The 26,677-nt window shown below is 34.4% G+C and overlaps 3 protein-coding genes across 3 annotated transcripts; 1 reads left to right on the top strand and 2 right to left on the bottom strand.

Moving 5' to 3' along the window:
- Positions 1 to 598: 598 nt before the first annotated feature.
- LOC145621625 (uncharacterized) lies at positions 599 to 2,541 on the bottom strand. The gene is made up of 2 exons (XM_081676347.1): positions 1,961 to 2,541; positions 599 to 852 (listed from the first exon to the last, which is right to left on the bottom strand). Exon 1 carries the CDS (start codon positions 2,518 to 2,520, stop codon positions 2,005 to 2,007), a length of 516 nt encoding a protein of 171 aa, XP_081532473.1. The 5' UTR covers positions 2,521 to 2,541; the 3' UTR covers positions 599 to 852; positions 1,961 to 2,004.
- A 7,001-nt stretch (positions 2,542 to 9,542) lies between these two features.
- Positions 9,543 to 12,516, top strand: LOC145620986 (clavaminate synthase-like protein At3g21360). Its single transcript, XM_081675726.1, has 3 exons — positions 9,543 to 9,931; positions 10,425 to 10,678; positions 11,943 to 12,516. The coding sequence occupies exons 1-3, from the start codon at positions 9,581 to 9,583 to the stop codon at positions 12,301 to 12,303; spliced, it is 966 nt and encodes a 321-aa protein (XP_081531852.1). The 5' UTR covers positions 9,543 to 9,580; the 3' UTR covers positions 12,304 to 12,516.
- A 922-nt stretch (positions 12,517 to 13,438) lies between these two features.
- Positions 13,439 to 19,670, bottom strand: LOC145620812 (lysM domain receptor-like kinase 3). The gene is made up of 11 exons (XM_081675529.1): positions 18,833 to 19,670; positions 16,913 to 16,990; positions 16,091 to 16,390; positions 15,590 to 15,735; positions 15,415 to 15,504; positions 15,198 to 15,303; positions 14,891 to 15,042; positions 14,685 to 14,782; positions 14,445 to 14,589; positions 14,226 to 14,333; positions 13,439 to 13,911 (listed from the first exon to the last, which is right to left on the bottom strand). Exons 1-11 carry the CDS (start codon positions 19,440 to 19,442, stop codon positions 13,747 to 13,749), a joined length of 1,998 nt encoding a protein of 665 aa, XP_081531655.1. The 5' UTR covers positions 19,443 to 19,670; the 3' UTR covers positions 13,439 to 13,746.
- Positions 19,671 to 26,677: the final 7,007 nt, after the last annotated feature.

Raw genomic sequence — 26,677 nt, 5'->3', positions numbered from 1 at the left:
ATCCCGTAATGTATAGTTTGCTTAAGATTTTACTCTTCTTCAAAATTAATAAGATCTAAATATCATTGCAAATGACAATTAATGGTTACAATTCTATAATTTATCTCATATGAGGGACATATATAAAATATATATTTATCTCAATGAATATTTTTATGTTGTGCATCGCACGGGGCTTATCTAGTATACTTGTAAACGCTAAAACACATATAATTTGACATGATTGAACCACTTGATTTATTTACCACCTTCCCTTTGCTGACTTTCCTCTCCATCTATGTATCTGAGATTGACATAGATAGAAGATCTATTCATTACCATTCTTATCAATCTACGAGACTACGACAGCAAGGTTGTTTTGATTAACATACTATCGAAAATAAGTAGTAAAAGATCATATTGATACCATAAAGAATTTACTGGAAGCCTACGACAACAAACACTAACAAAGGGAGAAGCAAACATGGCAACTACCAACTGCTGTGACATGCAAAAGAAAGTAAATCCATGCAAAAAAAAGTACGCCAAATTTGGAAGCATGGTCATCAAGAATGTCTTGACTTTCGAAAAGAATTAACATTCTCAACACCCTGTTTTGAAAAAAGCCCTAATGGTTTTTCTCCATTCTAGGTGTGGAATAAATTTACATCGTGTCCAGATCTAAAAGCACACCACCACAAAGCAAATTATTTAAACTTAGTTTGATAAGGATCTCTAAGATAAACATTTATAACGCTAAAACAAACCATACAAGGTGGAAAAACGAACTACCATTAGCAAGCTACATAGGTCCAATACTAAACTAGAAATTGCGTGGTGCGTGCCTCCACTCACCGAGCCACATACCTGAAACTGAGAAAAAAAAAATTTGTCACTTCCTGGAGACTTTGCAATGGTCTATAATGTAAAACTTGTGCATTAAATATCCCTACAGGAAGTTAATTGGATTTCACTTTGCTTTGTTGCGTGAGAAGCATTTAACTACAAGCAAATATGGAATTACTACCCATACACATCACACCTTTTTCAAAAATAAAAGTCGAAGGTCACAAAAAATGCAAAAATATATCAGGCTATTGGTCAGCCAAAATCCAACTTAGGACACCACATGCAATGCTAAAGAAAGCCTCAACCCTTTAATGACCCAGATAATCCATCATAGACTTCCACCTACACATAGCCAAGAGGCAATATGCAGATATTAAGCTGATCCAGAAGATGGCAACAGATCAAGTTGCAACTTGAGGTTTGCAAAGCGTGGCAGCTTCTAGATTGTGCAGCAGGTTTTAAAGTTGTGTAAAGCCGTAAAAGGTGGAATTGTACTGACAAAGGAAGCCAGAAAACATATAGACATACATAACTTCATTAGAAAACAGGCAAGCTAACGGTGCAAGAAAGGCCAATGAATCCTCAAACTGTCAATTCAGATTCAGACTGACCCTAGCAGAGGGTGACATAAGTGCATTACTGTCAGGAAAATAACAGTCTAACCAAGCCAGAACAACCCCTTATAAACTACTATTTTCCCAGCAGCAGGTAATTGTTGCACATACTCTTCACCTGTCTCCAATGGATAATTCAACAGCTCCGACATTGCATAAAAGCCTGTATCTTTCCACAGTGATCCAGCATCAACCCCTAGCCCCTAACCACAGCCCCAATGGACAACCCAAAAGTAAACTTTAAAGAACCTTGCCACCATTATCTAGGTAATTGAGACCATGTGATAAATGCAAAAGCTAACCAATTCAGAAGCCTTATGCATTTAACAGATGAGGAATTTAGGTGCAGAGATGGCCAAAGATCCAATACGGTGTATTTAAAACACAACGGAGTTCCTTCATCAACAGAAGAAATGCAAAGGCACATATTAAAGCAACTGTACATGCTTTTTGAGAAGGAAACTAAAATGCAATCAGCATAAATAAAACATTTTATCATAAGTTATCAAGATGTATACCTGTACAACCTTCCCCCAACTGCCAACACATTGCGAATCACCATTCACATAGCAGATGGTTTCATCACAGGGGGTCTCTGAGATTCAGCATCACATTCTGTACAGCTTATGTCATCCGAATTTGCAAGAGGCTGCTCCTCAGGAATGGTCTTCCCAAGCAGCTGAAATGAAGTGACACCTTTTTTAGTTACGTTGCATGAATGACGCCCAGTACTTGTCGAATGAAAGAGCTGCACACTGTTGTGGCTGTCAGGTGAAGGTGTCTCACCAGATGAACTGGCAACATTCATGTTTGTGGACACACCTTCCACTTTCTGTGACATATTACTGTCCATATTATCATCAGAACCCCCCTGATGAGAGCTGCCATTCATGGTGGTAGATGAACTAGGTAGATAAATACTAGTAAATTGCCTGGCTCCCTGCATGCCTGTGGGAAAATTGTTGTAATTTATATAGGATGGACTTAACATGGCAGGGTTGAATGTAGGATGAATAAGTGGTGGTATTGGAGCAATACACTCCAATTGCCATGGACTAAGCATCTTAAATTCTTCCATCTTATCAGGCTCATCCCAAGTAACCTGCAAAGAATATTATAAATGAGTGTTTCACATCCCAAATCCCAACTAAATAACACTTACAGCTTAATAATTTAAATAAAGGCCAATTACAATGACTCTACTGGTTAACTACAAATGATTTTTTTTATTTTTTAAAGCCAATGCTTGTACCAGAGAAACATAGATAAAGACATGTTAGCAAGGCACGCAAGGACTGCCCCTAAGCAGAAACAGCAACACCTTGTATAAGCTCATTGCACATAAAACAAACAACTTTAACACGAATAAAAAATAGTGACAACAGTTCATATAATGATGTCTTGGTGAAAAGGAAACAAATAGTATGCTGAAGCCGAGTGAATGCAAGACTTCTCAAGATTTCAGTAAAATATCTTTGGAAACACTCATTTAGCAGTATCAAAATAAATCGACTGTTGAATCAAAAGCTATTCATACACTTGCTTCATAATGCCAAATAATAATTCATTGGAATGTGAAGTTGATTTTCAAAAACCTTCGAGAAACCCCCTCCTTTCTCTGTATCATTTGAAATTGGAATAAGAGCTGTATCAACAGCACTGCTACAGTGTGTAATTTACTTCCACACAAACGAGGGATCAAGAAAATGACTGACAAAAACTACTAGATCAACACATTGTAATCATCACAACAATACCTTTCGCTGCATATAGTTGGATAATTAAGGCCTTACAATAACAATTTCATAATTCAAAGCAGAATGTCATACTTTCAGGAAACAGCAATGAGGAACATGAGAAACATTCTAGACAAATGATTGGGAACATGTTGGAGTATCAGAATTTAATTCAGTAATGAGGGAGGAAGGGGTTGACCGGGTGAGGGAAGAGCCCAAAAGTTCCCCATGTGACTACATTTCTAGGCGGGTTGAAATCATTAAATAACTCCCAACATTTGTTGTTAAAGCACGACACATACAAGAATCTATAATAAGGATAAAATTGTTGAATGCAAAGTGTAACCATCCATCTCTTGGTGATCAGATAAGTCACAGGATCTGAAGAGCAACCAGTTTAAATCAATTCAAGTCTTCAAAGTAGCAGATAATTCATCAAATTAATTATTTTTGGCCAATCAGATACATGGGAAATTCAGCGAATTCTAAAACCTCTATAGAGGAAGTCATTCAGCAAATTCACCCAACCATAAACCAACATCAAGTCATCAACTTTCCCAAAACGATCACTTCCTCACAAAATTTTAAATCGAATTCTCTAAAGAAAGTCTGAAAACAGCATTAGATGGCTGTAATTTAAGTCCTTTCGTATCGTCTCTTTGGAGGGAGAATCACAATTACACATAAATTGCTCAATAACGCCATCACAGAAGCTTCAATGAAAAAAAAAAGTCTGAAAACAGCATAGTCAAATTACAGTTGCTCATTTCTCAACATACGAATATGATAGAGATGAATTTATTAGCAGACATCTTAATGAAACAAGAAAATGAGAATACTTGCTAAACAAAATTACATGTATAGTCAAATAACAGTTGCTCATTTCCAACATACAAATATGATAGAGATGAATTGATTAGCAGACATCTGAATGAAACAATAAAACGAAAATACTTTCTAAACAAAATTACATATATAGCAGAAAATCAAGGGGAAAACAAGTCCTATTTGTTTTTTTTTTTTTTTTTTAAATTTTTCAAAGACCAACCTTTTATTTATAATATTATCAAACAGCTTGAAAATGATGAAAAGCTAGTGTAAATTCTGAAATTAAATCTCATTATAAGGACAAAAGTTCAGTAAGACAGACAGATTGAAACCTTTAAACACTGTATAATACATCTCAATAACAATTACAACACACTCATCTCCAATGGATTATTTGAAACTTCCATAGAATTCCAATTACCATTCCTACAATCAACAACATTTCATATTTTCATATGGACTAACTACTAGTATTTGATAAAACATACCAACTAATAATAACTAAACATAAAACATAACTAAATAAACAGAGTAAGCAATGGCAATACCTGAAGCATCCTCCACGGAGAACCGGGCCAAGGCAGTTGATCACTACCAGGCACCACAGAAGCAACCTTCCCATTAAACCACGTCGAATTCGGCCCTCCATCTTCGATTAGCCGGGCCATTTTAACCCGAATTCCAGGCTTCCAAAACACTCCCAAAGCCTGCTCCACCTACTCAGCTTCCACCACAAACTCCGGCAATCCGCCCCTTGAATGATAAACAACCTCAAACGGCACATTACTCGCCGCCTTCTGAATCCCATCCAATATCACATCCTCCGGAACCATCCCCCGGGGTTTCGCCTTTCGAATCCCAACCAACAACTGACCAGTGACCTTATTCTTGATAAAAACAACACAATCCTTTGCAACGAGCTTCTTCCTATTCACAAACTCACTCCACCCAGAAGTAAGCAAATGTTTCCTTGGACTCTTTCTGTAAAAATGCCTGAATGTCCACTCAACTCCATTAACATCAAAGATTCTCAGACTCTGCAATGCAGAATCATCCTCTTTCAATGCCGGAAACATCGATTCAGCACAACACCTCGGCACAGAAAACCCACCTCCATTGTTCGCATCTGAAGGCATCAATCTCTTCGCAAACGATTCAATCACATTCTCACCCTCTTCTTCTTGTTCTTCAACACATCATCTCCATTACTCAAGTTCAACGGCATAAGCCGAAACTTGACGAAAACCTCATCAGTAACAGTATCAGCATAAAAACGTCTATCAACAACACGGCAAACCACATAAGACCTCGAAGTATCAATCGATGAGAGAGAAACTGAGTTGGAAGCTTGTTCTAAGTATCCTTGAGGAAAGAAGTAAACCCTAGAATTTATCTTTGGTACATGAATTAAGCTTCCTTGTATAATCTTCGCTAATGCAGCACTCAATTCCTTCTCCTGCTGAGTGCAGCTTCGTCCTTCACGTTGATCCGCCATTGATGTTCAGATGACAAGCTTCACCCAAAATAGGGCAAAATCAAATACAATTCAATTCAATTTTAGGAATTATTTAGGCTTTTAGTTTCAGAAGGATATAATTTTTGTTTTTTTTTTTTTTTTTGGTTTTTTCTCTTTTGTCTTCTGTTGTTTTCTCAGACTATAAATAGGAGTAATATAAGGAGAAGTGGATGAATTTGGTAGAGACGAGACGACCGACAAAATGACTAATATACCCTTGTCAGGATAATTACAGTGATTAAAGATCATTAAAAAAATGAAAAAGATCTTAATAGTCCACGCGATTTTCAGCGCGTGTTATTTTGTTGAGGTGTAAAACAGGATTTGATTAAATAAATCCAGTTTCAGTGTAATTAGGGTTAAGACAGTGGTTTTGGAAAACTGCAGCATTTGTGTTTAGCAGTAGAGTAAATATAATGGAAACGACGAAAATGCCCTTTGTAAGGGTAACAATATTTCGTACACTTGTTAATTAAAATTGAAAAATCTAAGCAGTTACAGAATTCAGAAATTTAAGGGGGTGGGGGTGGGTAAAAGATGAATCAAGCTGGAAACATGGTATAATTGCAATTGTTATAAAATTAATTAATTAAATTGAGTGATTGATAAATAAGATAATTATGGAAGTATTCTTTCAAAAAAAAGATAATTATGGAAGTAGAGTGAAATGAGAAGAACAGGATTTTTGTTAGGTAAATATTATACGAGTAAAAGACTAAAGATACGGTAAAAAGAAATTTGGTACTGTATTAGTTTGTTTTTTTGAAAGATGGTACTGTATTAGTTAGTACAGTAAAAAAATTAAGATTTTTTTTTTTTTGACAAGAAGATTTAAAATATCTTTAACAAAATTTAACCAAAAAATTCTAGTGGTTTCCTTGAATTAGGGTATGTTTCGATTTACTAAAAACAACTGAATTGAACTGATTGGGGCTGAACTGAATAGAGAAATGAATTGTTTATTAAGAACTAAACTGAATGAAGTTGAAATGAATTAAACTAAACTAAAATTAAGTCGAACAGAACATACCCTTAGCCTACTACTCTTACTCCCTAAAAAGATGTATGTGGTACTCCCTCCGTTTTTTTAATTAAATGCATCACTTTGATTTTTGCACTATTCACATACTATAATATATCATTAGATTAGTTATAATGTTTAGTTTCATAATATAATTTTGTTACAATCTATATCTATACTTCTATATCTATACTTCTATACTTAGTAGTATTTAAAAACCCAAACCACAAATCACTTATATGCCATATGTCACTATAAATCACCCATATGTCACATGTTACCGCTCTTAATATCTCTTTTTTATAAATACTTTTTAATACTCGTATCAAACTTAAATAAAATAAAGCTAAACTCTTTATACTTTATACATCTCGTAACTTGCAAATTTAAGTAAAAAAATGAAGTGTTTCATTATTACCATAATAATTAAAGTTGAACTAATTAGTACGTATTAATAAACATATGAAGTACAATAAAAGATAGTCTTTTCATATCTTAAACTTAAAATATAACATGAAATCAATATGTCATTTCATATACCACAATATTCATGCATATATACCTAACTAAATTCCTTCCTCTTCATCCACAATTCCACCCTCACCTTCTCTTTGTTTTAAATTTTAAGAGTGAACTTTATTCACCTCAATGGTCATGAAACAATTACTTCGTATTTTAAAGTTTCAACTATTGAAAACACATGCCTACGTTTAAAAATAACCTAAATAACAACCCGTGCATCAAACAGGCCAAAATGCTAGTTTTAACTAATAGACAAATAAAGATATTAATGGTCAAAGTTGTGTCTCGTCAATTGTGCCAGTCAAACTGATGCAAATAATAAAAAAAAAAATAAAATAAAATAAAAAACAAAGGGAGTATGTTTTTGTAGGGATGGCAATGGGTTGGGTTAAATGGGAGTTGGGTGGGGATAACGGGAGGTTTGGCGGGTGATGGGGTGGGGATGAGTATTAAAAATGTGTACCCGCCAAGGGTGATGGGGCGGGTATGGATTTTATAGTAGACTCGCCCCATATCTACCCTGCCCTGTATCCACCTTATACCCGCACCATATCTCCTTTAGAAGAGTTTGGAATTTATGAAACTTGATACCCCCTAAAACCCAATAAGCTTAAATAGTAAAAGTCCCAATTTTTTTAACCTAATTTGATATATTTGTCATTAATGTGATACAAGAGAGCATCATGGCAATGGATTTTGGGATGGTTTTAGGGCGGGTATGAGGTGGGTGTGGATATCCAAGTGGCGTGATGGGGCGGGGATAGATTCTATCTTGTACCCGGTGGGGCGGGTATGGATGTGGATATTGTACCCGCCACAGGTGGTGGGGCGGGAATGGGTATAAGATTTTTAGGCGGGTATGGGCCGGGTATGGAGGTATATATCATCATCTATGTTTTTTGTAATTTGGAGTTGTTGATTATTAAAAAAAATCTACTCATATTAACTTAATTTTTTTTTGTCCTGTTTCACCCATATTATTTATATTCAAATCTTGTAAATTAAAAGCATATTTGATTTTAGTTGCAACTAGTTTATGGGTCAGGGCGTTGCCCCGGATTTTTACATGGAACTGATCATTAATATATGTTGTAATTTATGATTCAATTTTCTTGTAATTAAATTTGTTGTTCATATTGTCATTTGCTACATACTAATATTTTGTATTCAAAATATTACATAAAAAATCACATGGCTTAGTGTTAAGACACTTAGTCCTAGTGTTAGAAGTTGTGAGTTCAAAATCTTGTGGTGAATTTTTTCATTTTATTTTTTATTTTTTTATTATAAGTGAATAAGGGAGAGCCACGTGGTGTTATAAGTAGTTGCATGGGTAACGTGGCGTAGTAAAGGGAGTTTACGTGACACGTGGACGTTGTTAGGAACGCCTTTTAATATATTAGTATATATACATAATTACGAATTAATAATAGATGAAATAAAAACCTCCACCACGTACTCCCAAGTCCCAACCATACCCCAGGCCACCAAATCGGCAAATCCCACCTGACCCACGCGAAACCCTAACCCTTTTTACCCAACATCATGCAAAACACCATACAAATTGAACTCCCACCCTCACATCCCACCACAACCCAAAACAAACCTTAACTAAGCCACTTAAATGGGGAAGATTGAGAAAGCTCACTTGTCACTGCAAAAATGGCAAAGGTGGGATTATTAGCTTCATTTTTTCCAATCTTTTATATAATTGTAGAGTCAAGTAAATGCGGTTTCTTTAAAAAAAAAAAGTTTTTGGATATTCTCATGCACTCTTTTTTTATTTTATTTATTTTTTTTCCCTTCCCTATCCTCCAAGTAACTTTCATTTTGAAAAAAAAAAATAAAAAATAATAATAATCCTCCAAATAACTTTCACTTCTATTATTTTTTTATTATTTTTCTTAGTAACACACATACTATCCATTTTACCTAATGTTGCAAAAAAAAAAAAATCAAAATAAAATAAAAACCTATTTTACTATATCACATGTGATTGACCAAGTAACCCCTGACCGATTGACTAACCCCTAAATAAATAACCCGGTCACTATAGTCTTATTAACTATTAAGCAGAACAAAAAAGAATGAGAGAATATCCGTTTATTGTTATCTAAAAGTTAGGAGGTGAAAAAAATTGTTATGTAAAATTAGTGTTGCATAACTTTTATGCATTAGAAGTTTACAACTTCCTCCATTTAATATGTAGAAATGGAAGAAATTAGGTGAAAAAAAAATCTCTGCATAATCTAAAGACCTGTTCTGCTGAACTGAACAGAACTAAATTAAACTGATATATTTATGAGATAAGAAAATTAAGAACTAAATTGAATTAAATTGAACTGAAATTAAGCCGAACAAAACCGGCCTATGTATCTAAATTTCATGAAAGTGGAAGTTGTCCGATTGAACAAAGACGCAAAAGTTGCCAAGTTAACAAACTCAACCCTCACACGTATTTAAACCCACACTTTCACTTTCACTTTCACTCTCATACGGCATCATCACCTCAACAATGGCGGAATTCTTCAGAGAAATCCAACTCCCTCAACAAAAACACTACAACAATCATTCAATCCATTTCCCTCTAATCCTAACTCCAACTTTCAATTCCTCCTTTATCAACGCCATTAAATCCCACAAAAAATGGCTCGATTCCCGCCTTCATTCCGCCGGCGCTATCCTTTTCCGTGATTTTCCGGTGTCAACCGCCGCCGACTTCAACGACGTCGTTGAGGCCTTTGGATATGAAGAATTCCCCTATGTTGGTGGCGCTGCTCCTCGGAGTAGCGTCGTTGGCCGTGTTTTTACCGCTAATGAATCTCCCCCTGATCAGAAAATCCCTTTTCATCATGAAATGGCTCAGGTTGCTTTTTTTTATTTAAAACTCAATTTTATTGCTCGGGTTTTTTATTATACACTCGGGTGTACCTTGTAGCGTACTTATTTGCTCATGTGTCCATAGTTCTGAACAATTTTGGACTTTTGATTGTGTAATTGTCTGTTTTTATTAAGTTTAGTCAATTAATTATTTCATTAATATGTGATGAAATAATTTATTCATTGAGTTTTTAATTCATTTTGTTGACGTTTGAAATAATTGGCATTCTTGGATATTCTATGTGTATGTTATAACTCTGTATTGTCTGATGGTATGACTTTGTTAGTCAATTCTAGTCAAAATTATTTGCTTCATTAAATTCAAACTTTGTAATTGTCATTTGGAGTGAATGTGATCAGTAATTATGTTAGTAATAATTCTGTCATAAAATTTCATATGTTTGTAATTTTGTATGGTCAATTTGTAGTTTAAACATTGGGAGTTGTTTGCAGTATGTAATGTTGGAATATGTTAACAGGTTCCTGAGTTTCCGTCGAAGTTGTTTTTCTATTGTGAAGTAGAGCCAAAGACTGGAGGAGAAACTCCTATTGTTCTTAGCCATATCATATATGAAAGGATGAAAGAAAAACACCCGGAATTTGTTCAGGAACTCGAAAAGCATGGACTGATGTATATTCGGGTGTTGGGTGAAGGGGATAATCCCGCGTCTCCTATTGGTCGTGGTTGGAAATCTACATTCTTGACTGATGACAAGAGTGTTGCTGAGAAAAGGTTTGTGGCATATTTGATCTTTTAGATAATACATTGATCATTGTGATTTGGCATAGCCCATAACTCCATTGTTATGTTTCTCTAGCTTTCTTTTTTTATAATGTGTAGCATTTTAAATGGATGACAAGAAAATTAGATTGAGCTGAACTAAAAAAAAATATCCATCCAGAAGTACAGGATTCCGCTATTGAGGGAACTATGTTACTTGCCTACTTGGACTCTACTTGTCCTTCAATGTGTCACTTGAACATGTACTCGTTGTTGATACAACACACAAGTATCTGAGTGGCTGAGTCTGATTAACATGTTGTAGCGTGATTTTTGTTGTCGCCTACACAACCTAACAGGGAGTGATTACATTAGAAATTTAAAAAACCTTCATACATTTTATTGTCTGAAGTCATGACCTTAAGATTTTTTTATTTAGCTTCTGAATTGTAATTTGAATCACGATGCTCATATTTACCTATGGAATATTTGAATTATAGGTGGGCAACTGATAAATGGAGCTTCAGGGAGTACTTTATGTACTTCATAGTTTCATTAAAGGGGTCAAAAGAGACTTTCAATTTTGTTGAAACTGAAGTTGCAATTGAAACCTTGAAGGAATTCATAAACAGATTCTGATTGTCTAAGGCTGACATTGGATTTTATAACCACAAGCTCATAAGTAACCTATTCTGACATCCGATATTGATGATGCTTCAGGAATATTAAATGAGAGCATAGGAGCATCAAGTGCAGGTTATTTGTGAATATTGAATATGATATTTATTACTTCGTATTACTCGAAATTTACCAGAATGTTTTGTTTGTGAAACTGTACTTTTAGCAGTTGTTTAGTACAGAGTAGTTTCTTATTTTATCTGGCCATTTGCCAAAGATAGTAAAACACTGGCCTGTTAACCTGATGCCACAATATTACTCTTACTGGATGCTGCTGCCCACAACCAAAGTACATGTCAATTGTATTAATATGACGAAGTTGTGGAACTGTATGCCACCTAGTACAATAACCCTTTCATCTAATTAGTGTGCTTTGTAAATGAACTTAATTTTCACATAGAAGTTCTTGGGATTCATGACTCCCTACTTATGGCGGGGTGTTTTGGGGGGAGGGGGGGGGAGGGACTGATTTTTAAGTTAAGTTGTGCTTAAATTTGGTGACCTCTGTATAATTTGTGGATGTTCTTTATGGTCCTATATCAGCTGGTTGTGAAAATCAGTTGTCTTTGAAACTAAAATTGTATGGTCCTTTCCTCAGGGCGGCTAAGTTAGGAATGAAGCTGGAATGGTTGGAGGATGGAGTAAAAACAATAATGGGGCCTATCCCAGCTATTAAGTACGATGAAAGTAGGCAACGCAAGGTCTGGTTCAACAGCATGGTAGCTGCTTATACAGGTTGGGAAGATGATCGAAATGATCCTGTCAAGGCAGTTACCTTTGGTGATGGAAGACCATTGCCTGCAGATGTTGTATATGACTGCCTGAAAATTCTTGAAGAGGAAAGTGTTGCTATTCCATGGAAGAAGGGAGACGTCCTTCTAATTGATAACTGGGCTGTACTTCATTCTCGTAAATCTTTTGATCCACCACGCCGTGTGTTAGCTTCTCTTTGCAAGTAGCCAAGTAGGCAGTAAGTTTCTGGCTTGTTTACTGCTTTGCATCTGTAAAACATATTTTTCCACTTAATCTGCAAATGATGAATGTATAAACTGATTAGTTAGATGGAATAACAAAGCACGAGAATGTGTATATATTTGATAATAATGCTGCAAAGCTTTCACTAGTGTAGCACAGCATAGTATGTGGGAAATTTAGTGCACTTATTTTCCGGAAATCTTCTGTGGCTTTGCGACTATTTGCAACGTGTATGCCTTAGTAAATTTTTGTCAACTAATATAGTCTACCTTGCTGTCTGATGCAAATTTGTGGTCATTGTAGAATGCTGCTAACTCGATTAGTTGCTCTCATATTGTTCTTCTCGATACCTGTCTATAGTAAATTTAAGAATGTTGAATCAAAGGTACAACATCTCGAGATTTAATCGTTGCTTCTGCATAGCGCACAGAAAGGAACATCTGGTTTGCTTCAGAAGCTACTGGATTTAGATTCTGGGTAGCTGACAAGGAGAGCTTGCGGAACTTGAGGATGTTACCTAGGATCATTGCCAGACGTTCCTATAGAATGTTGCCTATTATATCTACCCCTTTCTGAAATAGAAGAGGGTGAAATAATCTCTGTTGTCCTTTATAAATGTTAAATCCAAACTTGAACACCAGACCTGCATTTGATCCAGTTTAAGGTCAAAGGCTCGATTCGTTAGCTTTCTTGGAAACATATTCAGAACCAATATGTTCATATCCAAATTAGCCCAAATACGATTTACAACCATAAGAAGCTTATTGAAAACAAATAAGTTAAGATGAAATTAGTCCAAATAAAGCCTAATAAGTTCGGATGAAGGATACTTGGGTGAAAACTGAAAAGATCAAAGCCTAAACACAACACATTGTACAATCATGGAAACTGATCTGTATATGCAAGCAATTAGGCCGTCGTAAAGAAACAATCTTCACTTCACAATTAGTCCAAATATACCTAGACTCGCATAACTTGGCAAAACGTGCAAAGATAGCACCAAGAAACATAGAACAGCTAAATAGAGAAGCATAATCTTAGTAATAGCTGTTTTTCTATGGTATCTACTGTACAAGTACAACAAAAAACACTGGTACCCTATAATCTATAAAACATAGGCCTGCTTGTTACATGCCTTACCATAAGGTATATACAAAACACGGAAAATTTCCTGACTAATACATTTGAAAAATTCTATTACAACTATCAATGTTCAATGAATTGAACATATCTTACAGATTTTGAGATTTTTGGGAGAACAAAAAAATTGAAGCCAAATCGATAAGTGGAATCACTAATTCACTACCATAACCCTCTGTCACTGTTCACATAAATACAAGCAAAATTGAGAATACTTTGAACATTTAAGAGGTGAGATTTCGAGATGCAATATCAAAATGCAGTGATGACACACCAGTCCCTCTTTCTCATCGTCCTTGAACAAGGCCACTGAATACTTGGCTGTTCCCAGCAAGTGTTGCTTCCCATTCCACAGAAGAAAGCAGGATTTGCGAAAGAGCTATCACGATTTGCTTCATGTCTGGACGCAAGATGGGATCATCATCAACACATTGCTTTGCCAACATGGCCACCTGCGCAGATGTGATGATATAACAAAAGATGAATATGAATTGCTGGTTCAACTTTGTAGAAGGATGATTTCAATTAACCCGTATAAAGATCAGTTAATTATGTTACAGGTTTTCCGTCCCATTATAAAGAGCTTAGAGTTGACAATGCTTTAACCCTGATTCAAATTTTCAGTTTGGTTTGATTTAGGCTGTTGTATTGGATACTTTATAACAGATCTTATTACACAATGCAATTGGAGGATGTGTAAAAATGGGCTCTTTAGTTAAGTTGTGCTGTTATGTTCAGTTAGAAATCATGAGCACGGGTATCTCACCTTATATACACAGTCATGTGGATACAAATCCATCAGATTGGTATCAATGTAGTCCCTCAAGTTTGACATGCCCATTGAATCAGGCACATGCCTCAGTACGGCCAACATCTGTATTTTAGCAACAATCAGTTCACATGGGTACTACAGGGTAAAGAGTCTTAAGACGAAATGGGTTTATTCTCCTCTTTTCCAAGAGTATACAAAATAGATTTTACTTACAATCGAAACAAGTGATCGCCTTTCCGGACCTTTAGGCGTGCTTTCAGTTCTTATTACAGCTTCCTTTCCAGATATTAACTCAAAAAGAACCACACCAAAAGCAAAAACATCACTTTTGGTTGTGGCGAGGCCATTGCTCAAGTACCTATATAAAATAGAGATCAATAAGCAAACTATCCTTTAAATAATCGATCTTTAAATAATCGATATGCAACCTTAAAGACAGATAGATGTACTCACTCAGGAGCTAAGTAACCATAAGTCCCAACTACTCTTGTTGCTGAAGCTTCTATATCACCTGCTGTACCAACAAGTTTTGACAGCCCAAAGTCTGATATCTGAATTAAAAGAAATAACTGAATTAGAGATTCCAGCATTTACCAATCCCACCTTCCCGCATTCATGACATACAAGAAAAGAAAAAAGAGAGACAAGACAGTAATTACCTTTGCCCTAAAGGCTCCATCAAGCAAGATATTGCTTGATTTAATATCTCGATGAACATAATGAGCTTTTGTGTGCTCATGAATATACTCCAAACCTCTAGCAGCATCAAGAGCTATCTGAACCCTCATGATCCATGAAAGAGATGTATGCCCTGCACAGCAACCATAAGTTTCTTTAGTTAACCAACCTTAACCTTGATTAGCCGGTAGGTCAGATGGTAAAGCCCCAAAATGGAGCTAGTAATTTGTAACCTAGGAAGATGTATAAGAAAATAAAGAAACAATAAAGTAAAGACAAGTAACACACCTTTATTATGAGAATCGTGTAAATGGCTCTTCAGTGAACCTTTTTGTGCATACTCGTATATAACAAAGAGCTCATCGTCAGTGGCTGCATAACCAAGCAACTCCACCTTATACAGGAGAAAAATGAGAGGGTCAATCAAAATATTCAAACTGACTCTAATAAGGGTTTTTGTCAGTGACAAAGGAAGTTATCAGCATTGATTTTATATAGAACTTACCAAATTTGTATGATGAACCTTACACAACAATTTCATCTCTGTCATGAATTCTTTAGTTTTAGTCGCAGTCATTCTCTTGATTGCTACCTCCTATAAGAATTATCCAAAGTAAGTCATCACAGGCTCACAGCTTGTCAATCTTGAGAAGAAATATTTAGAATTCCCAGCAATTTACCTGGTCATGGAGAAGACCATAATATACCGAACCATAAGCTCCATGCCCAATAAGATTTGATTCAGAGAATCCTTCCGTTGAAGCAAGGATATCTTCATAGGTGAAGGTAACCGGCTTTTCCACTTCAAAAGCGTCGTTGCCTATGGCTGGATCAAATTGGAGGACACTTAAGTGAGGACATACATGTAATATCTAGTGACTAGCCAATTTATTACATAAATGAAACTAAGGTTTCAAGTACAGCAGAAAACTTGTTATGACAAGAATAAAGGCAAGGTCTACCCAAAAAAATTTCTTAGCTAAAACATTTACTTAAAGACCAAGTAAGAGTAACACCATTTTTCTCTTTTTCTTGTAGAGTTGTAGGTGTAACTGATGGTTTACCAAATAACAATTGTAGAACAAGGATTTTACAATAGCCAAAAGGCCCAAAATTACTACCAAATTCACAAGTCAGTTATCTCTATATCATTTTTTCAACAAATTTCTAGAGAACGATACCTTTAGGAGTGTTTATTTGATGTTGGTTGGTCGGTTCAACAACACTTTGTTTCCAATCATCTGATCTATTGCAGAACCTTCTAGAAGCACAACAGAAACTAGTATTCCGCAGAACATGAAACTTATGTGCACGTCTCTCACTAGGATCTTTTGCATGACCTTCTTGCTCACTCTGGGAGTACATTGACGATCTGAACACAACAATCAAGAGTACAAGTATAACAACCACAGCTAAACCAACCCCTAGTCCTCCTAGTATCCATTTAGAAGGCATATGCTCCTTGTGACTTGTTCCATTTTCTGTCAAAGAATTATCACACGGTCAATTGAGTTTCTATCATAAGACATGAAGAAGATACTCTCTCACAAGGCATACTGGTATCAGAAAGAAGAACCTTTTTCTTTTAGGCTTCAAACTCAAAAGTGCCAAGAAAATTATGAAAAACCTTATACACAAACTCTAGTAAACCGACTTTATATGCTAATTAAATCAGAATTTGGTTTTTCTGTTTAAAAAATAATGTGAAACCAAAAACACAAAGTCAACTTCAGATTTTTCCAGTTGATGAAAACAATTTCAGAAAATGAATTAGAAGTTTAGAGCCTTGACTTTGGCAACACTGATCATGGTTGATTACATTTGCACTAGTCTAACTTGACATTCTCTCAGTAGAGGAGGTATATAAGCTCATTACCATGCATCATCAACAATTCAACAGTGAGTCAGTGAGGAAGTATGTGCTTTGATTTTCATTATTAGTATTACACTGACAACTGGGTAGTATTTACCAATCAAATAATTGCTTTTCTTATTTGTTATACCTTTGACATCACTGACTGACGGAGCAGGCTCTGGAGCTGGAGGCGTACTTGTCTCTATTGGATATGGATCGCCGGGAACTGGAACAAAAAAAAATACAAGACTTAATGAATTAGGGCAAGATGCAGGGTGTGTAATGTTCACTGCAGAATCTGTATACAATGGAAACCATTTTGTGGATAGAAAACTTCACTCCATCATCAGCATTAATCACAAAGATTTAGGCTTTCTAGTGTTATAAACTAAATCTATACAAGTCAACAGTTTCAGTATAACAAAGATTTTTAGTATAAAAAACAAGTATATTTTTGTTTACCGCATATTGTCCACACACGGTTACATATTCTGCTGTTTAGCAGGAGATTGCTGCATCCCCTGCCCTCAAACCTCAATTGCTACAAGCCTACAATCTACTTTCTCAGCTTGCTGTTCTACTTATTGATGAACATTAGGTATCGCCCTAATTGAAGGAGAACTCATTACATAAAACCCATTTCTGAGAATTGCTCAGTATTCTGGGTCCACTAATTTACTAAACCATGGATCACTGAAGAATTCCAGTACAAAGAATTACAAGTATCCAAAATCAAGGCTTTTACTACTTACAATAAGGATGCTTCCACTTCACAACCAAGAACTATACTGGTCAAATGATACCCATTAATTGTGTAGTTGATCCAAACCTCAATCCTTGTTGTTCCTCCTTCTAAGTGAATGACAACGGAGAAAATACACATGCCACAATGGTGCTTATTTTGCAACTGACATCATAACACCAAAGATATTTTCCATATTCTAAATGCATCCTCAACTGAACAAACCACCACACAGTCCACACATTCAGCCGCTTACCAGCTTCTAAATAAGAGCTGGTGCATTCAAAAGGTCCAAACTCATCATTTGATCAACCCGTTACATTATTTCAATTTCATAATAAACAAAAACCCAAATCAATTCCTTAATCAATTTTTGTGAGAAATTGCAAATGATAGTTAATGCATTCAAAAGGGTGATACAATTGACCTCAATATCAGTGTCACATCTCACAAATTGGCCTCATTATCTCAATATCTACTTTTCACAACGTTCGGAGACACCTAAACTGCCACTAATTTTCCAGTAACTCCCCAAATTGCATATAATATATACCAGCTCGGCCAAATGCCAAACTGCCACTATTATTCCAGTAACTCTCCAAATTTACCTTTTCTTTTCTAAAAATTCCCACAAATTGATAAAAATTGACACAGAAGAATCTCACAAATAGTAAATTTCCTTCCAAACTTCTCTATTACAAAAGTTAGCATTCTAACTATGCTATCATTTCAGCATTCAAAGATACTTCACGAACTACAAGTCTACAATAGACTTTATCTCTTTCACTCTTTCTTTAGGGTGATACCACCTACTCCTATGTTCCAATTCTTACTCTTCTTTATCTAAAGCACTGACCCTCTTCTTTTATTTCCAACTCATATTCACTTTTTCCGGTGCATAGGGATCGACAAAGGACAGTAATGTAGAAGGGATACACCCAAACTCACATTTTCACTTTAATCAAATCAAATTAATAATCTAATCAACAAATCTTCATTATTTTGGTTCATAAGGAGACACAAAAGGCATTAATGAATACATGATCCAATCAAATTCCTATCAATAATATGATAATCCAATTTCTATCACTTTTTTAGATATTGAGTACTAAATAGGCAATGATATAGATGAGATTCGACCAAGCTCATATATTCAGTATAAGTCTATAACACATAACACCCAAAACATGTAATAACAACTTAACAAGTCTATAATTCCAACACCACTTCTAACAACAATAACAGCAGCATAAATAAAGAATCAATAATTAAATCAAACTCATACACCAAAAGTTAAAAATTAAAAAAAAAAAAAAATGGACTAACCTGAATTCAAAGGAATATAATAAAGTTGTCCAATAGTAATATTATCAGGATTATCAATCCCATTAACTTGCTCAATACTATCCATACTAACCCCAAATCTACTAGACAAAGAAGAAAGAGTATCCCCATCTTTCATAACATAACTCATCAAATAATTCCACAATCCACTTGAACACCCACATAACAATCTCACTGAAACCACTTCATTAACCCTTGCCATCCTACTATTACTGTTATTCTGTATCAAAGCCAAACCCTGATATGCATCTTTCACCAAATCATTCACTAACCCACTACCATTTCTCACTGTAAATGTTGTTGTTGTCAAATAATCTCTCAATCTAGGGTCACAAGAACAGTTTTTTCTAACAAAGATGAAATCTTTATCACTATTTTCAACTGTTACATCTTTTGGGAGGACATCAAACATGCTCTGGATCAATGGCAGAGTCAGATTTGAAGTGGGTTTTAGAGCTAAGAATGAAGCACATACTCTACCAGAGTCAGAACAGTTCATGGGTTGTGTTGATGATATTGATGTAGAAAGTGTAGAGAGAGAAAGTAGTGAGAGAATGAAGATGGAGATTGAATTGAAACGTAAAGATTTCATCTTTTTTGTGAGTTTGGATTTCTGGATTGATTTAGTAAGATGGGGTTGATGAAAAATTGAGAGAAAATGAGGGTTAATTGATTGTAATATTAAGGGGGTTTGAAGAAGAAGAAGAAGAAGAGCATAGTAGTACTGCAATTGTTTGTTTGTTGTTGTTGGTGTGTAAGGTGGTTGTGTTGGTGATGGTGAGTAAGAATGAGCTGTTTTGTGAATAAAGGGGTTACTGCAAAAAGGGGGTCTGTCTATTTTTGGGGTTGAACATTAAAAAAAGAGTACAGTTTTACACTTTTTCCAGTGAGGAGTTAATTTGAAAGGGGGTGACTTCTGACTTGGGGTATTAGTGGAACTATTTAAATTAATGTACGAATCTAATTAGTCGCGAGGCAAAAGCTTCTGATTTTATTCTTTTAATTACTCCATATTTATTGCTTATGTTTTTTTTTTTAACCACGTACAAGTCAATTTATTCTGAATTACAGAATATGGGACAGGACAAAGTTTTTAAGAGGAGTGGAAGGGATTTTTACACTAACTATTATTATAAATCCTATTAATTTAAAAAATAAAATAAAATTACAAGAATTTGATATATATAATATATAATGGAGCTATTGTTATATGTTGGTACAATTGTATAACTAATGGAGCTATTAACTTAATATCGGAGTATAATTAAGATATATATTCTAGCTCCCGTCAAAAAAAAAAAAAAAGATATATACTCTTGCTACACTGCTGAAAATTTAAGTAAAAATTAAAGTAATTTTGAACTATTAACATGAACATTTAATATCAAGTTATATTCAATCATAGTCCTTAAACCATCTTTTAACCTACTAATCTAGTCACCAAGCTAAGTTTGATCTTGTGGGAAAGATAACACCTTTCAACCTTGGGGATTAATCTCCCTTATAGACACTTTAAAGGTGAGGATTCGATATTCATTATCCTTTCCTCCCACTTTTAAAGTTTTTGGCATGGTAAATATTGGACTAATTAAGAAAAAAAGTTTATTAAACAAAAAAGTCTAAGCAAAAAGGCCAAAACAACTTTGAAACAAAGAAGTACTTATAAAAAAAAATAAAAGACCATTATACTAGAAGTAAGATGAGATTAAGATAGCTTGATTTAAGGTTTGGTAAGAAGTGAAGTTTAGAAGGTGGCGCCAAAAACCCACCACATGAAGTCGCCAATTATAATGGCTCCACCACACATACATGTCTTCAGTCTCTTGACTTTTTTTGTTGACCAACTCGATATTGACACTCAATATTAACCACATAATTAACTTGAAAACTTTATTAACACTCCATTGTTTTAATTTGACGGTTTCATTTTTAGACAAACTTTGATTGCTTGTTTTTTATATCACTCTCATCCAATCAACAGTTCAACACTACGATGAGTATTTAATCTGTGTAATCAATTGTTATAATTGCATTGAATGATTGATTAGGAAAATAATTTTGGTAGTTCTCATATTTAATTGCCACTCGTACATTATTATAACCCATGGCTACATTGCATACATGATACATATGTTACTTTTTGTTGTGTCAAAAATTTTCACAATCGTAGTCTATATGTAAGGCTCAAACTTGCGTGCTACAAGGCCTACAACTACTACTATATTGTATTAGAACCTGATTTCACTTTATCTTAACATTATTATGTTAGATTATATCATAGTTTGTCATGCTTTTTCAAAATAAAATTGGCATAAGTCATTTATAATCGGTCACATATAATGGCCTTGTTTGGTAAATGGCTTTTTATTGGCTTTTTGATTGGCTTTTGGCTTTTGGCTTTTTCATTTGGTCAAACATCCAAAATTCGTGTTTGGTAAATGGCTTTTTCAGCTAGCTGAAAAGCTGGCTTTTAAGCCAAAATGAAAAAGCTACTTGGAGTAGCTTTTGGCTTTTGGCTTTTGGCTTTTGGCTTTCTAAGTTACTAATAACATTCAACAGCCAATTTTACCAAACATGTTTACAGACTAATAAAAAGTCAAACAGCCAACAAAAAAGCCAATACAAACAGCCAGTCAAACCAGCTAATCAAACCAGCCGACAGCCAACAGCCAACAGCCAATTGCCAAACAAGGCCAATAACAAGTCATGTAATGCCGTGACATGCTAAGTACTCCCTCCATTTTATTTATTTTTTTTTTTTTATATATGCATTACTTTGACAATTGCACTATTTACATACCATAGTTGACTTAATTTTTTCACCTTTAAAAAACTAAATAAATATTAATATATAATATATCATTAGATTTGTCATAATGTCTAGTTTCATAATATAATTTTGTTATAATTTTTACTAATATATAATTAAAGATATTAATGGTCAAAGTAGTGTCTTGGCAAATGTGCCGGTCAAACTGATGCATATAAAAAAAAACAGAGTGAGTACTTTTTTAGTATAGGGTAGGACAACATATCATGGACCCACACAGTAGGCAAAGAAAGAGGTTAGTTGAAAGCTAAGCAAGCATTTCTTGTTCCTGTCCAACTCACAATGCTTTGCAAGAACTAAGCAATTAGAGTTATACCTTACTTCGACCTGATCCAATACCATTCACATTTGTGAATAGAGCAATAGATAATAATGTGCTCTCACAATGAAGTGGTACAATTAAGGAGTATCAAAATCAGCTTTTGTGACTATTGTGAGGACAAAAGCTTAATTAAACAACATATGGAGTAAAATTGATTGTCACAAAGCATTAGAAGCTCCGAGTGGGCAACCTAGCTAGCTAGCTAGCTATCAAGACAAAGTTTATAATTAAATTAAACAATTATTTACTTAATTAAGTAGATTGTTAGATTAGAAAGTATGTAAACTTTACTAATCAAATGTTATTATATATACTAATCTAGGTTTGATGTAGTATAATCCTTAAAGGGTAGCAACGTGCATGTAATGTAGAGGCGCACGAGCGCATGCAAATTAAACAACTGTAAAGCAAATTAGTAATAATAGTTTTGTTCCTAATTACATTTAATTTTTCCCGACATATCCAACCTAGAGCTTAAGTCAAAAGCTTCTTCATTATGAATATTTTTTTTAGGATTAATTAGAAACTCTGATCTAAATTAAAAGTAGCATACTAACTTTTTTGTCACATCTAATTTTTCTCTTTTTTCACGTTTTGTTTTTGCTCTTTTTCTGCTGGATTTTAGTTGCCTCACTTTATCCGAAATTCTGGATTATTGCTTTACATTTCCAGCTGTCATTGTCTTTGAGTACTGTATAAATTGGAGTTCTTTCTTTTTAATCTTTTTTTAGTGAAAAAAGAGAAGGAATTACTGTAATTCATTACCACGTACTTTACTATTACGGAGTATCTTAGAGATTTACGGAATAATTTATTTTGTATAATAAAAAGTGAAAATTTTAAGGTACAGTCGTCTGTATCATGCTTGGTACAGACAAAAAACGCGGAATGAACATGTATATGTTTTGTAAAGAACATACAACTGTTTTGTAAAGAACATATAGTTGTTTTGTAAACAACATCCAGTTTTATGTTTTTTTTAATCTAAAGAACATGATAATACTATGTAATGAACATTATTTATATATAGCCACCATAATTTGGAGAAAAAATTCAAAGAACATTTAACAATAAGCAATGAGTATTATGTCACAAATAAAAACACATTATACAGATAATCAAAGAACATAAACATATGTTCTTTTCTTTTCTATTCTTTTCTCCTTTTTTTTTTTGTTGCAAAAATGTTCTTTTCACTCTAGCTATATGTTCATTACATATTGATAGTATGTTATTTTCATTTTAGGTATATGTTCATTACATTTTAATAGTATGTTCTTTTCACTATAGCTATATGTTCATTACTTTTATATATCATGTTCTTTCCTCCAAAACGACTGTACGTTGCACCGTACAGGCGCCTGTAGGAACCATCTATTGATAAAAAGTACTTCATTTGTTTCTATTTTGCGAGGATATAAGCATAACTTGAGATAAAGTTGCATTATCATTGCTATGAGAATATGAGATCAACTCTTTTTTACAATATTACAAATAAACTTATCATTATCACAACTACAAATCGGAGATTTTATCATTTTGTGTTAAATAATGTTTTATTTTGTGTTAAATAATGTTTTATATTATCAGCATTGTAGTATAAATAATGTTTTATATTATCAGCATTGTAGTATAAAATACATACCCTCTCTACAAGCTAGCTAGAGATTGGTAAGTTTGTTTTTGTTGTTCTACAATCTACACCTAACAAACCCCTATACGCACACTCTTTTCATCTCTTAAAGATTGCCTCCATATATTATCATCATCATGCCAAGTTTTCCTTTATTTTGGTATTTTGTCACTTGTTCTCTTACTTTACCTTTTCCTAGTGCATAACTTTACCAACTTATGTGCACACATATATGTCATAACCTTAGTTTAAAACTTACATCATTCTTAAAAATACAAAATGATTACCAAAATCTATAGAAAAAAAAAAAAAAAAACCCAATAAATAACCATATTTTCACATTTTATTACATACCATCACATATCTCTAAAGTAAAACTAGTACAATTATTATACATTATCATTTATAGCCGGGCCATATATGTACAACCCCACCAAAAACATACAAATATACAATTATTTGATTTTGTTGATTGATCAACTATTTAGTCCCAATTCTTCCCACAACTATGACAAAACTTAATTTTTGTGTTGCTTTATTTTCAGTTTAACAGTCACAATAATAGTAGTACGGAGTAGTAATAAAGAGTTAAAGACAATGCAGTAATAATACTTCAATTTGTACTCGTATGAATTTGTTCCTGCCACATGTGCAGTAAATCTCTATAAAAAAAATTAACAATAATAATTAAATAAATACAGTACTACGGAGTAGATCCAATAATTACATTTACTTTTTAATGTACTTTTAAGTAACATTAATTGAAGATGCAAATCCACCATAAATAATAAATCACAAATTAAATAATTTAGGCTCTAAGACAATGAATGGTATCCAAGAATAGAAGTTGGATTATTATATTAAACTATGAATTAAGTGAGGTAATCAATGTTTACAAGCTGGATTTGCGGTACATAATCTACCAAACATCACAAAATGGTCATCTATGTTAGTTTTATTATTGGTCCCATCTATTCTTGTCACTTAGCTTGATTTTCTACTCTTATTGCATATTTTTGTTAACAAAGGTTAAGCGAGCGAATGACGGCATTCCTTGTTTTCTATTGATATTTTTTGTCTAATTGTCTCCATGAATGAAGATAGTGGCCTCAATTATCCTACATTATTACGTTTTCGAGTTTATGACCTATAACTATAATTTTTTACGTTTAGGGTAAAAGCTTAAAGTATGATCTCATTAACCATATTTGATGAACTACGAAAAAATGTTGGGCTAGTAACGGGCAGACCCGTGCACACATTGCAGCTAGTAAAATCATGACACTAGTGTGGGTTTTTGTGTCTAATTTTTCTTCGGCTAATACACGATTAAACACACCAGATTTTAAGCTTGATCAATGGGCGGGGCATGCTGGGTTTGGGCCGGGCTGAGGCATAAAAGCTGCCCATTTCGGGTCAGACCGGGCCTGGCTTTGAATCAAAATTCCATGCCCAAACTCGCCTAAAATGACCGAGTCGTGCAGGCTTTTAAGTTGCGGCAAAAAATGATCTAAAATAGCATAAAAATACATTTTCAAGTCTGTTCAAAAAATCAGTCTGAGCCAATTTTGAGCTGAAAAAAGTTGTCCAAAATCCGCCCAAATTCGGGTTGGGCCCGCTTTGATCAGCTCTACCAGATTTGAGGCTTTGACAACATGTGTGTGAGCTCCATTCTCTTCTTATTCAATTGAATATATGCTTTGTAGAGTGTTAAATTATGCATATAAAGGAATAAGTCGAATAACATAACTACATAAGTAACTAAGCTAAAACCCAAAATTCAAACTATAATAGAGGACTACTTTCTATTTATTTTATTTTATTTCTATTTCGTTTTGACAACAGCAAAACATTAAGTATTACAAACAATTAGAAAAAACAATCAAACTAGTTCTACAATTAATAGCGATCTACCAATTGGATGTTGGTGTAGTGGTGATTGGGACTACACTTGGTAGGGAAGACTCGTGTTCGATCCCCCGCAACAACAATTGGGAGGGGACTGAAATCTAACCACCCAAAACTGATCCCCAAATCCGAATTAGCCCAAATGATAAATCGGGTAGAAAACCAAAATTAAAAAAACAACTAATAGCGATCTCATGCACCCTTTGTACTTGACCACGATCCAGTTTTATGGCAATTCTGAAACCTAATATACCAAAGGTATACAAATACGGAGTATCAATGTAACAATGTTGGATTTATACGGCCATATTTATTGGCAGCACTATGTCATATTCTTGATTTAAGACAATACATTGCCGTATAATTGAGGCAAGTGCATATGTTTTCCAATGAAGCATACGGTGGACTTTTTTTGCATACCCATAAAATCAAGATTCTAACCTCTAAATTAGGATGCCATACTTCGAAATCAATTCAATGACAACAAACTTTTTAAATCTATAATAAGCCAAAGAACAAGCCATCTACTCTTCCTAATTCGTAGTTTCTCATCTCTACTAGTCCACCTAATAATAATGGTATTGCTTGCTGGACTTGGGACTTGGAAGTATTTAAGCAATTGCATTATTATTTTGCATCAAAACAAAAATTGAAATTATTAATTGTAACCTTTATATGCGAGTACTAAAATAATTTTGTTTAATTATATATCTTTTGTTTTGTTTTTTTTTTTTTTTTTTTTTTTTTTTGACAAAGGATACAAACAAGAAATTACATATTAATACTAAAGCAAATAGAGTCAACCGCCGCTTCTCCTGCAATTAGATGAGCTCTGTGGACGCGCCGGCGATCCGCCTTATGAATTTTGCAAACTCGAAACCTAGAGGCAAGCATTAGAATCCTCCGAATGAGCCATATATAGGCGATATAACCTTGGCCCTCCTCTCGAAGCAGGGAGACCAGATTATAGGAATCAGTAAATACCGCGGGATACAGAAATCCCCTATCAAACGCCCACTGAAGCCCATACATGCAAGCCAAAGCCTCCGCATGTAAAGCCGAGGAGCAAACCCCGAAGTTACTACCACCACTGCTCCGATCATCAAGTGGGTCATCATTATCCAAGCACCATCC

Source organism: Chenopodium album, chromosome 27 (assembly GCF_948465745.1).
Source record: "Chenopodium album chromosome 27, dcCheAlbu1.1, whole genome shotgun sequence".
Lineage (NCBI taxonomy): Eukaryota > Viridiplantae > Streptophyta > Magnoliopsida > Caryophyllales > Amaranthaceae > Chenopodium > Chenopodium album.
Note: the sequence above shows the minus strand (reverse complement) of the source record. Positions and strands in the feature narration are given on the sequence as shown.

Bases quoted from the DNA above. Each gene is read 5' to 3' on its own strand.
- LOC145621625 (XM_081676347.1), bottom strand. From the start codon at position 2,520: ATGGAAGAATTTAAGATGCTTAGTCCATGGCAATTGGAGTGTATTGCT.
- LOC145620986 (XM_081675726.1), top strand. From the start codon at position 9,581: ATGGCGGAATTCTTCAGAGAAATCCAACTCCCTCAACAAAAACACTAC. The intron at 9,932-10,424 runs GTTGCTTTTTTT...ATATGTTAACAG, and splicing joins TTCATCATGAAATGGCTCAG to GTTCCTGAGTTTCCGTCGAA. The intron at 10,679-11,942 runs GTTTGTGGCATA...TCCTTTCCTCAG, and splicing joins AAGAGTGTTGCTGAGAAAAG to GGCGGCTAAGTTAGGAATGA.
- LOC145620812 (XM_081675529.1), bottom strand. From the start codon at position 19,442: ATGAAATCTTTACGTTTCAATTCAATCTCCATCTTCATTCTCTCACTA. The intron at 15,736-16,090 runs GTATCGTTCTCT...AATTTGATCCAG, and splicing joins TCAAATAAACACTCCTAAAG to CCATAGGCAACGACGCTTTT. The intron at 15,043-15,197 runs GTGTGTTACTTG...GTTGCTGTGCAG, and splicing joins ACACGATTCTCATAATAAAG to GGCATACATCTCTTTCATGG.